The sequence below is a fragment of the Gambusia affinis genome, linkage group LG13 (genome assembly GCF_019740435.1).
Source record: "Gambusia affinis linkage group LG13, SWU_Gaff_1.0, whole genome shotgun sequence".
In the NCBI taxonomy this organism is placed as follows: Eukaryota; Metazoa; Chordata; class Actinopteri; order Cyprinodontiformes; family Poeciliidae; genus Gambusia; species Gambusia affinis.
The window spans coordinates 19,705,860-19,721,573 of NC_057880.1; the positions used below are offsets into that span (position 1 = coordinate 19,705,860).

A 15,714-nucleotide genomic window follows, 5' to 3' on the forward strand; every position below is an offset into this window, starting at 1 on the left:
ATCATTTCCATTTCCCTTTCCTGTTCATATTCTGTAAACATGAGGCAAAGCAGCATTAGAAATGAGGGTATTGTTTTGCATAGGGCTGCACAATATATTCCAAATTTATCGCAATTCCACTCTACGCAATATCGCAAAGAATTGCCAGAACTGCAACAAATGTTGACTACTTTTTCAAGTAGCATGCACTCAAGCTCTTTATGCTTGTAATATTTAGAGACTCTTGCTTAATGCAGCACAAAAATCAAGAAGATGGCATTATGGTCAAATCATTAAGCATTACTTCATTTCCAAAGTAAAAGAAACTAAATTTGAGCTGAATATCAACATTCACCAGTATTGGCGTATGATGTTTTTTTTTCTAATATTGTGCAGTCCTAGTACAGATACAGATAAATGTTATTTAAAGAAGGTGTTATTTAATGCTTCCAGAACAATATTGAAAAAGCAGCAGTCCATTTTAAACAACCTAAAAGCAAATAACTAATACTCATTACTGATATTCATTAGACAAACCATGTTTTTGTTCTTAAACATGGGTTGGTTTTGAAAGCTGTACAGTATTTTTCATCTCCATGGTAAGGGTTCAGTGACTCCTGGAATAAAATTATCACCTTTCAATCAAGTATTGCTCATATATATATGTGCACTCTGTGCAAGTACAGAAATAATAAACATACTGTAGCATTTTTTATTATATAAGATATCTATACAGCCAACAAAGGCCACAGCTGTGGCATCGTATACATTTTTCAAAATTTACATATGTTCATATGTACATGCACCTGTAGTGCAAGGAATTTTTTGTTTTTTTATTCTAGAACAAGACATCGGGGCAGTTTATTTAATTGGACAACTCAGCAACTTATTTTAAATGGTCCAGTTTAGGTTATTTTGCTCCTTCACCTTTTCGTACCAAATTTTTTCCCGTATGAAATAGAAACATCCACTGCAGGGTCTTTCATACTACCTGTGCATCAATTCCTACCCACCAGGGGAATATTTTGCACCAGCTTTGGCAACCAAAGATTTAAAGTAATTCTTTAAAGAAAAAGTATACACTACATAAAAAACACAACCATTTTTCTCTGGTTTTATTGTGGGTAATGACAGCCAACATCATCACAATGTCTTTTGCTTTAAATCTAAGGTCAGTTATTTTACACCAAATCACATTCATCTCTGGGACACAGAACCTGTCTCCCTCCTTCCTTGATCTTCAGACGATGTCATAAAAGGAAGCTGTGTGTTTGGGATGTTCCCTTAAAACACATCAACTTTCACCTCCAATTAAGTCCGATCTTGTGAATTGTACTAGAAGTGTTCAAAGCAATGACATTATCATTTGGGTTTTCACAAATTGCTTAAAGTTTCTTTGTGACTTAACTAAAAATAACTTAGTTAAGTTATTTTAGTGTATGAAAGTGTATGAAGGCCAATACACTTAAACAAATGGATTGTTTAAGTCAATCCGCTTGATTGGCTTAAAAAAGAGGTTTAGTGTAATTCAGTGTTGGTAAGTAAAAAAAAAGCATAAAGTGTTTAAATAGCTGTTTTTTTTTTTATCTGTAGAATATAAAATAAATACTTTAGAAATTGGTTGTCAAGGAGCAAAATATACCCTCCCAATAGTTCAGAAAATATTTTTCAAAATATTAGAAGTTTATCTTCAGAATTTATATTAAAAAAACCCCTGCAAATATAATAATAATTAAAAAAAACCCACATATGTAATTTAGCCAGTAAAATGCAAGTAGTCCATTAGGAAATGGTGATGGGGCAAATTGACCAGGAGCTTGACCATTCACTCATATCAAAATAAGTAGAGAAAACATATCACAGGTATAACATCAAGCTGCAACAAAATAACACCTTCTGTTTTGCACAAAGTGATACATTTCTGCTTCAGTAAGTGCACTAAAAATTAGAGAAATAGTTACACGTATTGTCAAGCATAAAAGATAAGTTCAGGAATCTGCCCTCCCTGCACCCCGGTGCCGTTGGTGCTGTCTGAGGAGCACTGGAACTGGAATGTCACTTTACCACACTGTACCTCTGTCATCCCTTCCTGTCCGAAGTAGCTCAACTCATTTCCGTCCAGAACAACACTGGCAGTGTAGAAGGTATCTGGCTCAATTTGGACTGGATACTCGAACCATACTGGAAAGGTATTGCTGGACCCGTCAGAGAAGTATTTATTGAGGTTTTGTCCCAGCAGCACACCTTGACGCTTCAGCTCTATCTTGGCACTGTACTCTGCTGAGCCACAGCTAGATCCGTACAAGCCAAACCCTGCGATAAAAACTCTTTTATCCACAGCGAACTGTATGCTGTCACAGCGGCCTCGGTAGCGCCACTGATTGCTTCGATAGGCACAGGACTGGAATCTGTGGCAACGCTGCGGCGTCAGGCCCTTTCTCGGTTGACTTGCAAACTTAAGTTCAGGCTTCTTGGCTGCCGTGTACCACAAGAAGATGTCATTGGTCTCATTAAGCGTCAACACGCCAGACTGGGCTGCTCCATTGGCAAAGTCATCCAGAGCCATTGTAGGGATACGTATGAGGTACATGGCCTTCCCCAGGACCCTACGCTTGTTGTCAGTAGAAGATATGAGCTCCTGTCTTTGACACTCGGCCTCAGCCCAGCTAAGTGCAGCCTCGAATACCACTATCTCTTTAGCATTGAGTGTCTCTCGCTGTAAGATGCTCTCCAGGGTCTGGGAGTCAATGTCACAGAAACCCTCTGAACGTAATGCCAGCTCAGCCTGGGCATCAATCACCTCCCAGCAGCGCTGTGTCAACTCCGGCTCCTCGAACAGGCAGCTCTGGGAGAGCAGCACGCAGGCGTTCTTGGCGCTCAGACTTGTCTCTAGGAAGTTGACGCAAGCCCGTGCCAGGTGAGGGACAATGTACTTTTTGGCAGCATAGAGAGTGGCCAGCACGGTGTCAGCAGTCAAGTCAATTTCATCACAGTATATATACCTGTTGGAGTAGAAATTGGACATTAGGCACATCAACAAACTATAATGTTTAGCATGTTATTGTAAAATCAGGGGAGGTCAAATAGGAACATTGAAATTAGGAAATTTAATGAAAAGAAATTATTGATATTTACCTCATTGTGAAGTCATTTATTTAGTCCATATTTAATTCAAATTGGATTAATACTAAAGAATAATAATAAATGATGAATGTTGATGAAAAGGCTTTTGAAAATTTTATTTAAAATTTGATCAAAATCCAGTTTCTGTTGAGAAATAAACCAGAAAGCCCTCAGATTTTCTGAGTCTTTTGGCAGATTGAGTCCCATTTAAATTGGCTAAAACTACACATCAAGTGCCCAACATGACAACATCATGACTCAGCATGTTAACTCAGGTTTCTGTTGTTGACACCTCAGACATTTAGCTTTTTATGTTCCTGTCTGGTAAAGTGAGAGTGAACCCCTTGGTGTTAATAGAGTTGAATGAGATTTTCAGAAATAAGATTGTAGCAGCTTTTTGCTATAGTAAGGAGTTAAAAAAGTTCTCTAAATAACCTGAAATCAGCCAATACCCTGTACAGAAAATAGTCTCCTAATGGAGAACACTGACAAACTACAAGCCAAGACTGGCCGTCCAAGTAAGGTCAACCTGAGAGCAGACTCCAAAATGCTAAAAATATTCTCCAAAAATTTTATTTTGTGCTGTTGATATGAAAGTGCATCCCTGTATAGCCAGAAATAGACTCGCAAGTTTAACTTTCATGAGAGATATGAGGAGGGAACAATTTCTCTCTAAGACGAACATAAAAGTCATACTGAGCAAAAACATAGACTTGAATATTGTTTATTTGGGAGATTAGTTTAAAACTAGATAATTGAGACACCAGAACAGAGGACATGTTCAGTATTTTTAGAAAACAACCTGATACCAACTATAAAGCATATAGGTGGATGTTTCATGGTTTGGGGAAGCTTGTGCTGCAGCAGGACCTGAACAGCTCATCACAGAATCCACTATTTATTCTACCGTGCATCAGCGTGTAGTTTCTTTCCTTCTTTCTTTATTTCTCATTTAATGAGCAAACAAGGCAATTTTGGGTCTTTAATTGTAATTAAATCACCTTTTTGGCATACATGAGTCAAGGATAGTACTTATGTACTCTCACTACAGATAATACGCTTGACTATTGGACAGGTATGATATGAGTGTTGAGCAGTTTTATACAAAATATAACAGAAAAATGTTGCTCTAGACAAAGAACATCAGTAAAATAGCAGTAATGTGAGGGAAAAATAGACAAACAGTCTGAACCTCCTTACTTTAGCATTGCCAGAAATGCTGCTGGTTCCACATCCGGTATGTGAATTTCATCTTTGTTCTCTGCAAGTTCACCATAAAACATGGCATGAAACACTGAACTGCCTACAGCCAGTACGTACTGTGGAAAGAAGAAGAGAAAACACTGTGACAATGGAGCATATACATTTTACTAGCACATGAAATGTAGCATCTCTGTATCTTTGCATGTATTCAGTAATGGGGGTTTGGAAAATGATTCATGCCCCAGACTTTTTGTCAGTGGCAGTATCTCTTGTTGGCCATCTAGACTTTGTATGAGGGTGCAGCTTAGTATCTGACCACAATATAAAAAAAAAAACCCAAAGTAAAAAATAAAGTGAAACCTTAACAGTATAGAGTCAAAGTTTGCATACCATCAGGATGATAGATAGATAGATAGATAGATAGATAGATAGATAGATAGATAGATAGATAGATAGATAGATGGATAGATAGATAGATTTAATCAGACGAATTGGCGCTTAGAGCTTGTTTGCAATTAGAACCGCCTGATGGCTGTGATGGCAGATAAAAGCTTTCGCAATAATTACAGAGGTCGGGTTGTAATTATTTTGTTCAGGTCATTTTGTAAAACCACTAAAAAAAGCAAATGCTTGTTTTATTTCTGTGAGAACCCTGACCAACAATGACTTGTCAATAGATTATGCCTGGAAAACCTAGCCTTTTGTTTAAAGTAAACACATTTGTTATAGTTTGGCATAGTCGGATGGATATACGAAAGAAAAGGTTCAATATTTTTTGGTTTGGATAGAAATGCAAGTATCTTAGAAAAGCTTAAGTCATGAAAATCTTTAATTCTTTGATTTTTCTCTGCAGTTCTTAGCCAGCTTTCCTTTTCCCTGTGGACAGGAAGGCAGATTTCTAGATACTTAACAGAGTGCACTTAAGGTTCAGTTTGCTGGAATTAATGAATTATCTGAATCATGATGAAATTAGATGCAACACAATCACCGTTTTCATTAAAAGGCCCGCTTCGATTAGAGACTGTAAGGCCTCAAGTTCTGTTTATAAACTCAGGTTTCAGATCTTTGTGTGGAAGTGTTTGTGCAAGCATGTGTAGGTGAAGATGTGGGTGGCATAAATTTCCTGAAATAAATTTCTCTAAATTGCAGCCAGTCAGGGGGAAATGCTCGAAAAGATGTCACTATTGTTGTAGATGCTGGTACATGCTGTAATGCAATTTTCTAAAACATATTTGTTTCCTTCATTATGGAAACGCATGCTTTTGCATGTGGATTAAGGAACAATATAGTAGAAATGAATTCAATTAGTCTCAGGTCATGCTCTTCATAGATATAAACAAATTTAATGCTTTTAGCTATTTTCTTGGCTTGCTAAGGAACTAACTGCAAAGATAATGGTTGTGTAATTTCCTGCCAACTGGACACAATAAAGATTGCTGAGCTGAATATCTTTAAATCCTATTGGTATAATGTCTCAACATAAAGGGCCATCAAATCATTCTTCCATAACTGTTCTCTCTAAATGCACCAAGAGCACTGCAGCTCCAAATCATATATAATTCATTTGGTCCCATATAATGGACCAAAAGAGAGAAAATAGAGCTATTGAAAGCTAATGTGGTTGGACGGGTGAATTTAAGGCATTAAAGGGACTTACCATATTAATCTTGTGTAATTGTGTTTAAGGTAAGTAAATTTGAGAGTGCATTCACAGAGGGCATATGCTCTAAGAAAAAGTTGATCTTAATTATTTATCTGAACATCTTGAAAGAGCAGTCACTTCAGTGGACAGAGGAAACTAAGACGTTGTGCTAAGCAGCATTATGTTACAAGTTGGATATAATACTAACTATCTGAGCATCTAATGATTACGTGAACTACAAAAATTATATTTCCTTAAATAAATAAAGTAGTTCTGATCCTTGCATTTATGGTCTACTGAGAGCTGAGTGGGATTTCCATGCTAATATCCTTTGAAATTTCACTCTTATTTAAGAATTAAGAAGCGGTTAAATATTTTTTCTAGTTTTTCATCAGTAAATTGTTTATTAGTAAAGGTTTGGTATCTTGTTTGCAGAAGACAGTTAATAATGTCCTGTGACCTGGTTAAACTTTAGTTGTTTTTTTCTAACTGAAGTTCAAAGACAGTAGTTAGCATAGCTACACATCAATTCGAAAGCTTGCTCCCTTATCATTTGTGAGAAAATTCTGATGTTTATAAAACAAAAAAGTCAAACATTTTTAAATGTCTGAAGTCATAGCAGATATCTGCAGAGTAAGCTATAAAGGTTCAGTGACTGAAGTAATTTAAGGAATGCTTAAATGAGTTAGTTGTGATTGTATAGCATTATAGCATAACAGTTTATGAAATCTTTTCTAAAATCCTTCCTTAGTGCATTTTCACACCTATAGTTCGTTTACTTTTATCCAAATCAGATTTTTAGTTTAATTTATAACGTTTCCTGATGGTTTTGTGGCTGAAAGCATGTGAAAAGAATTTGATCAAATTGTTAGTTTTTCTGGTTACTATTTCAGACAAAATAATTGAATAAGTATAATGATTTTGAGAACCTGGCTTGAAGCTTGCATGTTGGTTTATGCTTAGCAAAAAAAGAGAAATAAAAGAAATGCAATTTCATTTACTCTACTGCATCCCACAATGCACCGCATATCTGACTATGGGAAGTCATTTGGCTGAGGTTTGCAGCCAGCGACTGGTTGAGGTGTAGGATCGAGGTGGGATCACATTCAGGCCATAAACACAACACTCTAGAGTTTGTTTGAAACCGAGGTGGTTTTAGTACCCAGTCTGCGGTTTAGTTCACACACTAGTATGAGTCCTTGGGTTAATATCTACCTAAATAAATCACACTAATGGAGCAACCAAACCAAGGATCACTTTAAATGGACTCAGACACGGCAGATATAAAAATACCCCAATGTTTGTAAATTCCCATTCTTTTCTCATCTTCCTTCGTTGGATTTAAAGTTAGTTAACTCTAAAGCAGTTCTGAAAAGCAAAGTTGGGGACTCAAGGATGAATCTATTTTGTGTGAGATGACTGCTGAGGAGGAGACGACCCCTTCCTCTTGCTCGCTCTCTTTCAGCCTCATTTATATAAATATTTGAAGACTGTCTTGAAAAAGACACATGGTGCGGAAGTGAGAACAGAGCACAAAAGATTTCACTTCCACAGAAGCACAGAATGGAAGAAGATTATTTTCATGCTTCTATAAAATGACCTTCTATGAAACTCAGCCTGCCCGATCCCTTGTTTGTTGATTTTCTTTTCTCGTTGCAGTTATTTTTACTGATAGATTCTTACTCTGTGGCCCGGCAGCCGCTGGGTCCTTCCAGGCTGACCCATGACAAAATGAACATCTGCCATCAGCTCATTGTTGAACATCACTGAATTTCTAAAGGAAAGGAAAGAAAAGTAGAAGGACAAAATCAGTATGTCTGTATAGCATTTCAGCTGTATGGTAACATTACTGCTCAGTAGCATCTCGCATCCAGCTTCATTTAAACTAAAACAGTCTCATCTGTATGAGTTCTCCTCATACCACTTCTTTTTATGTCTTCTCTCTTCATAAAGACAGACGAACGAGACAACAAAGTTAATGGAAAGTCCCCGCTGTGAAAGAACCGGACCAACAATAAAGCTGTGCTCATATATTATTGAGTACATGTCACTGGGGTGGGTAAACAGCCCCGCGACGTTCTGGAGAGACAATGAAAGCCAGGTCAGAAAAAAAGCCCACGTTTTGCTCCGAACAGCTGGGGCCTTTTACAGATAGGCCAAAGTAAATATTTTCCTTTTAGCACAGATCAGCCTCTGCATGTTGTGCATATCAAACACACTTGCTGCCTGTCTGTTCTCCACTGCATCAGAGCAGTGAAGGCTGAAGGAGTGGGAGAGGCTGTAAACAGAGGTCTCCCCCAACAGAATGAGGACAGCGCTGACAGACCACCGGCAAGGGGCTGGTTACAGCTGTCGAGGTACACCAAGGTTTTAAACACTTACGGTTAACGTGCAGTTTAAAGCTGTTTCAATAAGATTCCAATGGATTGGCTGGAATTGTCTCTCCAAGTGATTGCTGAGCACTGCTGGTCCAGATGGCTGAAAAAGGCTCCTGCATTTTACCCTTGCTGACAAAAACAATACTTTTTGTCGTTTGGAAACATTTCCATTTGTGAAACATATGAATAATATGTAATCTAAAAGACTATCTTATTAAAATAATATTGTTTTAAATTTGATAAGCTGCAAACAGACTGCCAGCTAGCTACCTAAGCAGATAGATAGACCGCCTAACCTGCTAATATCAGATTGTTAGATTACTATGAAGATTTTAAGTTCAAATGTATTCAAATTTTTGTTTTGCTTGACAAATATGTTATGAATAACAATTTTCCAACTGCAATAAGTAAGAATTTTAACATCATTACAAATTATTTATGCTCTATTTCAATAAAAGCTACTAATTTTTTATGTTTTTTGTTTTCATTTTCATTCAGTGATCCTGAAACAGTTTTTTTTTTAGGACTCTCTCACATTCCCTATAGCTAACCACAAATATGAAGGTCACTAGCTTGTATCAGTCCTGTCTGAGATACAGATAAATGAGAATCTTTACACAAGTTTCTCATTTATCAGTACACATGTAAATCTCCAAATAGTTGCAGTCACGAGAATCGTTTGTGTTGCAGTGTGCAGCTTCCTTGTTTGGTGTACTGTACCTTTCTCTTATAGTTGAGTAGAGTCCCTGCCAGTTGCAGTTCTGTATCGTGTTGTTGTTGTTGAGGTTCTGCTGCTGGTACTCCTGCACCGTGGTGGTGGTGGTGGTGGTGGGGGATGCCGGCTTCTTGGTGGGAAAAATTTCCGCGGACATCTTCTTCTTCTTCTTGCTCCTCAGGGTGATTATCTCATAACAGACTGGGGGCAGCTTGGAGCTGCCACTGGCATTCCCTTTTTTGGAGCTTTTGCTTGACTTGCTTTTCACAGAGTCAGGAAGCATTAAGAAGAAAGTCAGACATTTCATGTTCCTTCCCTTGGCATCGACCATGAGTGTGTTCAACTGCTGAGCAGTGGGAGAGCATGCAGAGAAGACATCCAGCAGAAGAAGCCAGGTGTGATGGAGGGCTGAGGGGGATGAGGACAGGAGAGATTTGAGCCACTCTGAGCAGTTCGGCAGCAAGAGTCCTGTGTGAGGTCTGTTCCACCAGCTTTTGGAACTGCCAGGATATGTCTCTTCTCTGTTTTGTCACTTCCCTGAAGAATGAGCTTCAAACCGATGATCTGAAGGCTTTTCTCTGATGTGAAGTTTGATCTGGTGATGGAGAGCCTTTCAGGGTTCCCATCTTTGCTTGTCCGGAGTGATAAGATCAGCTCCTCAAATCCACTTCTTCTCTCCTCCTCTCCTTGCTGTTCTCACTCGCTGGCTCACTGAGGGTTGTCCTGACAGCTCCAGATTTAGTATCGCTGCAGTTGTCCTCAGGCATCACCTTTTACTCAGGTCCTGTCATTTTGCCCTCTTTCTCCCTCTGTGCTTTTCATCCCCTTTCTGCCTCTCTTCATCTGTGACTCTTTTTCTCTGGGAGCCAGGATCGTTTTCCCCCTCTCTTCCTCGGAGCAGACTCATCTGCAGGATGCAGGAGCTGTGAATGCTGCGCTGCTCCGCTCAGCCTCTCGTTCTGCTGACTATAGGGGTTGAATGGGAGAGCGCAGAAGAGATCGAGAGCCCCCGCATGCCCGCCCCCCTCTCAGCACAGTTTAGAGCACTCTCAGGAGCTCAGCCAATGGCAGCAGACAGCATTCATGATTGGCTAATTCAGCCTATAGGGTTGCACATGCTTGAATATGTAATTGGGTACGTCTCAATTAAAGTGGCAGTCATGTCTCATAAGAAAGATAGATTAATCCACAGCTTTTCCTTTATGTGTTTCATTTACTTAAAGCCAAAGGGCTCAATTTGAACTCCAATAAATAAACTTAATAATTGTTCAGGTAGAATTTGATTAGACATCATATAACATTTGTATTAAATGCAGCTGATAAAGAGCTGAAAGTATTGAATCCCCACCCATAGTGGGATTACATTACTTCACCATAGATTTCTACCTCCAAGATGTGTCAGACAACTTTTCTTTGAAAGAACAAAAAAGGTCTTCAAAGATGTCTTAGTAAATTTTTTATCATCCTACCCAGAGAGTACATGGAGCTATGAATACAATGTACTCTCAGCACAATGTTCTCTAAATGCATATGGATTATTTGTCCTTCTTGTTTAACTTGCACAGTAGGTTTACTTTTTTCCTTTGAGGCTATAATTGTTTATTTACACCCTTGCCACACTATTGAGTATCTGTCCTGTATTTCAGCTGCACAAAGATACAAGACTGTTATGTAAATAACACTCCTTCTCTGAACTCTAGAGAGGCAGCTTTTTAAAAAATATATCAATTTTAATTTGGCCGGTAATTGTTTTCTTTCTTATTAAATATCCATCCATTTTCTGAACACGCTTCGTCCCTAATGGGGTCGGGAGGGTTGCTGGTGCCCATCTCCAGCTGCGTCCCGGGCGAGAGGCGGGGTACACCCTGGACAGGTCGCCAGCCTGTCGCAGTCTTATTAAATATGTGTGGACATATTTAATAATCAATTAATTCAAAGTTTTGAGTGAGTTAATTATTGACTGTAAGTAATTATCTGCAATTAATCTCATTTTAATTGAAAATTAAGTCAACAAGATAAGCAACATTTTCCATTTAAAAACTAAATTGTTGAATAAATGGACATGTAAGCCCACAAAGATTTTTATTATTTTTAATCTCTTGTTTTGGTTATTCAACCTTCAGATTGGTACAAAGTGCTATTATACCCATTCAACTTTCAAGTGTTTTAGTAACAACTGATCATTCATTTAACTTATATAAATTACTTCTTCAGAAATGTGGGAAGTGGATTGAGACATTCGCTTAGGGCACGCCTGTGCTGCTGCAACATGTTTTGAATCTTCCTGCCCAGATTAAGCCTAATCTAGGATGTTGAAATTCAGGTGTGTTAGCCTACTTGGTCAAATTCTTAATTATTTTCAGCTTTATGTTCAATAATGATGTTTTTTCTTAGTCTTCTACCCAAAACCTTGTTTAAGTGTGCAGGCTAACTTTTCTTCACATTTGAGTAGATACTGTCACATATGCAGTTTTATCTTCATCTAAACCAATCTGTGATTTTTTTATTTATTTTATTTTATTTATTTTTTTTGATACAAAACTATCAAAACATTCTGTGCCATCAGCATCAGAGTTGTTACCAGATTTTTGCATACACCGTATAAAAACAGAACTATTTTGTATGACATTAAATAATTCTACACTTTGAATGTTAGGTCAGTTAGGATTACATATATAGTCTTTTCTTTAAGTGCCAGAATAATGAAACATTCTTTATAAATAGGTAAAAATAATTTTAAGGTTAAATTATTCTGTTTTTAGGTGGAGGAAGCTTCTTTTCAATTACTTCCCCCTTAGTATTTTTCAACATTGGTGTTATTAATTGTTTATTGTCACAATGGGTCTTCAACCCATTTTCTATGGGTTTTGTGTATATAATTTTGACCAAGCAATTAGATTTTGACAGACAGATAAACAGTTAGTGGTTCTGGTTTTAAAGGAAAAGAACAAATTCATTAAAGGGAAATGGAAGGAGCTGAAATCTCACATATGTTCACCCCTAGGGGGCAGTGTAACAGGAGAGCGAGAACTTGGCAGATTATATATGAAAGCCTAATGGCTTTCTGCTAAAAAGGAAACAATGAGACGAACTATAGCCAGGAAACTACAAAGGGTAGTGATTAGGAGGATAATGTTGACTGGACACATTTTTAAGAGCAACAAAACCAGGAAGCTGGAACTGACTGAGCAGCTGACAGATCGGCTATCTCTTGGAAACACAGATTGTTATAGTGTCATTTCTAGTGTATTTGGCTATTATTTAAGTTGGCATAATTATTTTGTAGATGCTTTGCAGAATAATCAACTTTCTGTGGTGTCATTATGTTTAGAGAGTTCATCATTATTAATAGTCTATGTTGTGATGGCAAAAAGTAACACCTTGTGAAACACTCTTCACATTATATGCACAAACCTTTTCAAAACAGGACTTGATATTTTACAAAATGCTTAAATCCACATCTCCCAACTATCGTTTTAGATAACCAGCATGAAAAAAAGTATTTGTTTAATTTGCTATTTTATTTCCATGGTGTTGTGTTAGTGTTATTTCTATTAAAATGCGTGTACATATTGCATTGCACATTCATAACAGTGAAAATAAAAGTGACAAACAGACTGGGATAAGTTAAATGAATTTACCGGTGAGACTCTTCCTTGAATCAGTCTCAATATTGATTTTTCCATAAAGTCTAATTAACTGTCTTAGTGTTTTGCTGCACTGAAGAGCATTAGCCCGCTAATCCCCCCTGATACAGTGTACACTGTCGAACAGAGAAATTTGCTATGGCAACATGGAAGCAACATTACGGGGCACCATTCTCTGAAATTGCAGGCCACTAGAGATGTTACCCTGGTAACCAAATCCACAAGTAAAACCAGAAAGGAAAAAAAAAAAAAGAAAACATATGCAGATAAAAACAATGATGATGGGAAAAGGTTTTCTTGTGCTCTGTTTTTTTATCATCCCAGATGGATCCATTGTCATAACTGTCTATTATCTGCAGAAGTTAAAATGATGATTCTTTATCTGAAACTGTTAATATGCGTAATAAATCTGAGATTTTTACAATTCATCTAACAATACAGCCCAGGAGCTGCTCAGAGTATTTGATTTATGTCGCCAAATATCAGTTTTAAATGGTTTAATTGCATTTTCCCTCCATTCATCATCAAAAAATTAAATCCTGTTGTTCACACATACAAACTCAGGAGTGAAGGGAGGAAGTAATGATGGTGTTGTTACAATGTCAACATTGATTTGATCTCGCATGTTGTCATCACCTCGGCACACATATTCACAGAGAAGTGAAAAATTAGCATAACTGTAGTAACACTGCAATTAACACTGAGTTTAACAACGACCAACAGCTGCTATAATCATCAAATTTAACACATTTCTGCACATGCAAGGGGAAAAATGTGTGTTCATATATAACTATATCATGAACAGTGCTGGTTTATGGTTTAGTCTCAGAAAATATTAAATGATTTTATATATTGATGGAACTACAGGTCTCTTAAATTCCTTTCCTCTGTACAGTTTTTCTCCTGCTGTGGGGTAGAAACATCAAAAGACGAAGTTAAAAAGCAGCAGAAGTCCAGCTGTGCCTTTGTTGATTGCTTCTTGAGGATAGAGCTCAATGAAACACCTTTATCTTCAAAGTTGTTTTACCAGGACACCTCCATCCTATAAGAACTAACTACAGATGGTGTGCTGTACAAACAAACCAGAAAAGCAGACTGCTGAAATATGCTCAGTGTGAAAAAAAAAGTGTGTATATATATATATATATATATATATATATATATATATATATATATATATATATATATATATATATATATATATATATATATATATATATATATATATATAAAATAAAAAATCTGTATTGGTGTGAATTATTTTGGGTTCAGTGGAATTTAAATAGAATTTCTGCAAACCTCCGAATGCTAAGTCATTAGTTATGTTGTGGAGGTGGCTGCTTGCCACTTTGGGTTTGAGCACAGAGATGCCACCCTGTGTGGCGACAGAACTCTTCTGCAGAGGGAAACCTGCTGAGAGGCTTGGCCGAGCGCAGCGGAGGAGAGGGGAGGCTGCGAAATGAACTGTGTTGTAGGGTTGGCACACAGAGGCAGGGATGGGATCCAGCAGCTCGTCGTCCACTGCTTGCTCTCCGTACCCCTCCTTTCGGCCTCCCCCCACTCTGCTGCCACCATTAAAGCAGGCAAGGGCACCTGACAGGTGGAAGGGGCGGAAGTGATGGCGTCCGCCCAGATATGGGGCTTAGAACTCCTGAAAGAGCTGTTTTTTTCAGTGGGGTCTTGGAGAGAGCTGGCAGTCTGGTGCAAGAACAGTGTGAGGGTTTGTGTGCACATGCACTGCCCCAGTTAAGTGTGTTTGTGAGGCTAAAATTTGTAGTTTATCCATCACTTTCCTTTTTTTTTTGTTACCATTTGCTTTCGTTGGGGTTCAGTAATCAACATAATATGCTGGGGGAAAAAAAACCCAAATTTGTATCTAATTTCAGGATGCATCAATTCATATGTGAGCATATATCACTTCATGTTTATTTATTGTTCACTACCAAAACAATCGCAATTGAGTCAACAATCCAAGCTTCTGCACAGTAGCATCAGAAAACTATTATGCTGTGTCATGTTTAGAAGGTTTAGAAGGCCTTTATAGTTTTCAGTTTATGTCTTTTGTTCGCTTCCAATTAGCATTCAAAGTCACCAGTGACAGCTGTGCACATTACAGCTTTATCATGTGAAAAGAAGCTGTAAGTTGCAAGTACTTCAGAAATTTAACTGCTCTTGAATGCGTTCATGCACAACACTGCCAGTGAGTATTAAGTTTATTAATTCTTCCCACGCATGTCATTATGAAGTTATTCCCAAATCCATAATTGGATTTAAAAGAGGGACACCTAACACTCCAAAGCTAATGCAGTCCATGCTTGGGGCTTTTGGATGAAACTTCTCAAAATGAGTTTGAAGAAGCTTTCATTCAGTCAAATTTCATTGTGGGCAGTTTATTTAGGGGTACTTAGGGGTACTGGGTGGGGTTGCCTCAGAGGAGAATCTGCTGTGAAAGCATAAGAAAGTTTATGAAGGCCATTGTTTTAACCTGTGCATTTTTGCACAATAGTGTGTGTGTGAAGAACTAATTTGGGTTTAGTTGCTGCCAGACTGAAGCAGGACCTTATCTAGCACTTCTAATGTGTGACTGCTCAACACTTGTTTAGGCAAATCTACTTTGAAAATAACAAGATGTGACACAATATTTGGACACTTTCTTTGTGATAGAGACTATGATTCATCTTTTCTGTCTGCCTTGCATTTTCTCCTCTCTCGCCTTTCTCTTCATCTATGATAGAAATTTTAACAGTGGGGTGGGCAAAACTATGAATAAATAGAAGTGTCAAAATAACAATTGCTGTAAGCCAGCAGATTTATAAGATGGGGGACTAATGTTTTTTTCCAAATCTATGTAGGTTTTTGACAAATCAGGCCCACTGACCTTTGTAGCACTCATCCTAGATTTAGCCACTGTATTGCATAAACAATAACCAATGTCAAATGGCAGTTATAGCAAATGGTGGGATAAACATTTCATTACAAAATGCAATGATTGTCTATTAGCACTTGAACCCTTAACAATGTCTTGTC

General features: G+C 37.7%; 1 protein-coding gene across 1 annotated transcript; it reads right to left on the reverse strand.

The window, feature by feature from the left end:
- Window positions 1–677: 677 nt before the first annotated feature.
- Window positions 678–10,010, reverse strand: btbd3b (BTB (POZ) domain containing 3b). The gene is made up of 4 exons (XM_044136541.1): window positions 9,046–10,010; window positions 7,631–7,721; window positions 4,303–4,421; window positions 678–2,981 (listed from the first exon to the last, which is right to left on the reverse strand). Exons 1-4 carry the CDS (start codon window positions 9,369–9,371, stop codon window positions 1,949–1,951), a joined length of 1,569 nt encoding a protein of 522 aa, XP_043992476.1. The 5' UTR covers window positions 9,372–10,010; the 3' UTR covers window positions 678–1,948.
- Between the last annotated feature and the right edge of the window lie 5,704 nt (window positions 10,011–15,714).

Coding starts and splice junctions, on each gene's coding strand:
- btbd3b (XM_044136541.1), bottom strand. CDS start 9,371: ATGGTCGATGCCAAGGGAAGGAACATGAAATGTCTGACTTTCTTCTTA. Junction 7,722..9,045: donor TACTCAACTATAAGAGAAAG/GTACAGTACACC, acceptor CCTTTCCTTTAG/AAATTCAGTGATGTTCAACA. Junction 4,422..7,630: donor AGCGGCTGCCGGGCCACAGA/GTAAGAATCTAT, acceptor TTCTTTCCACAG/TACGTACTGGCTGTAGGCAG.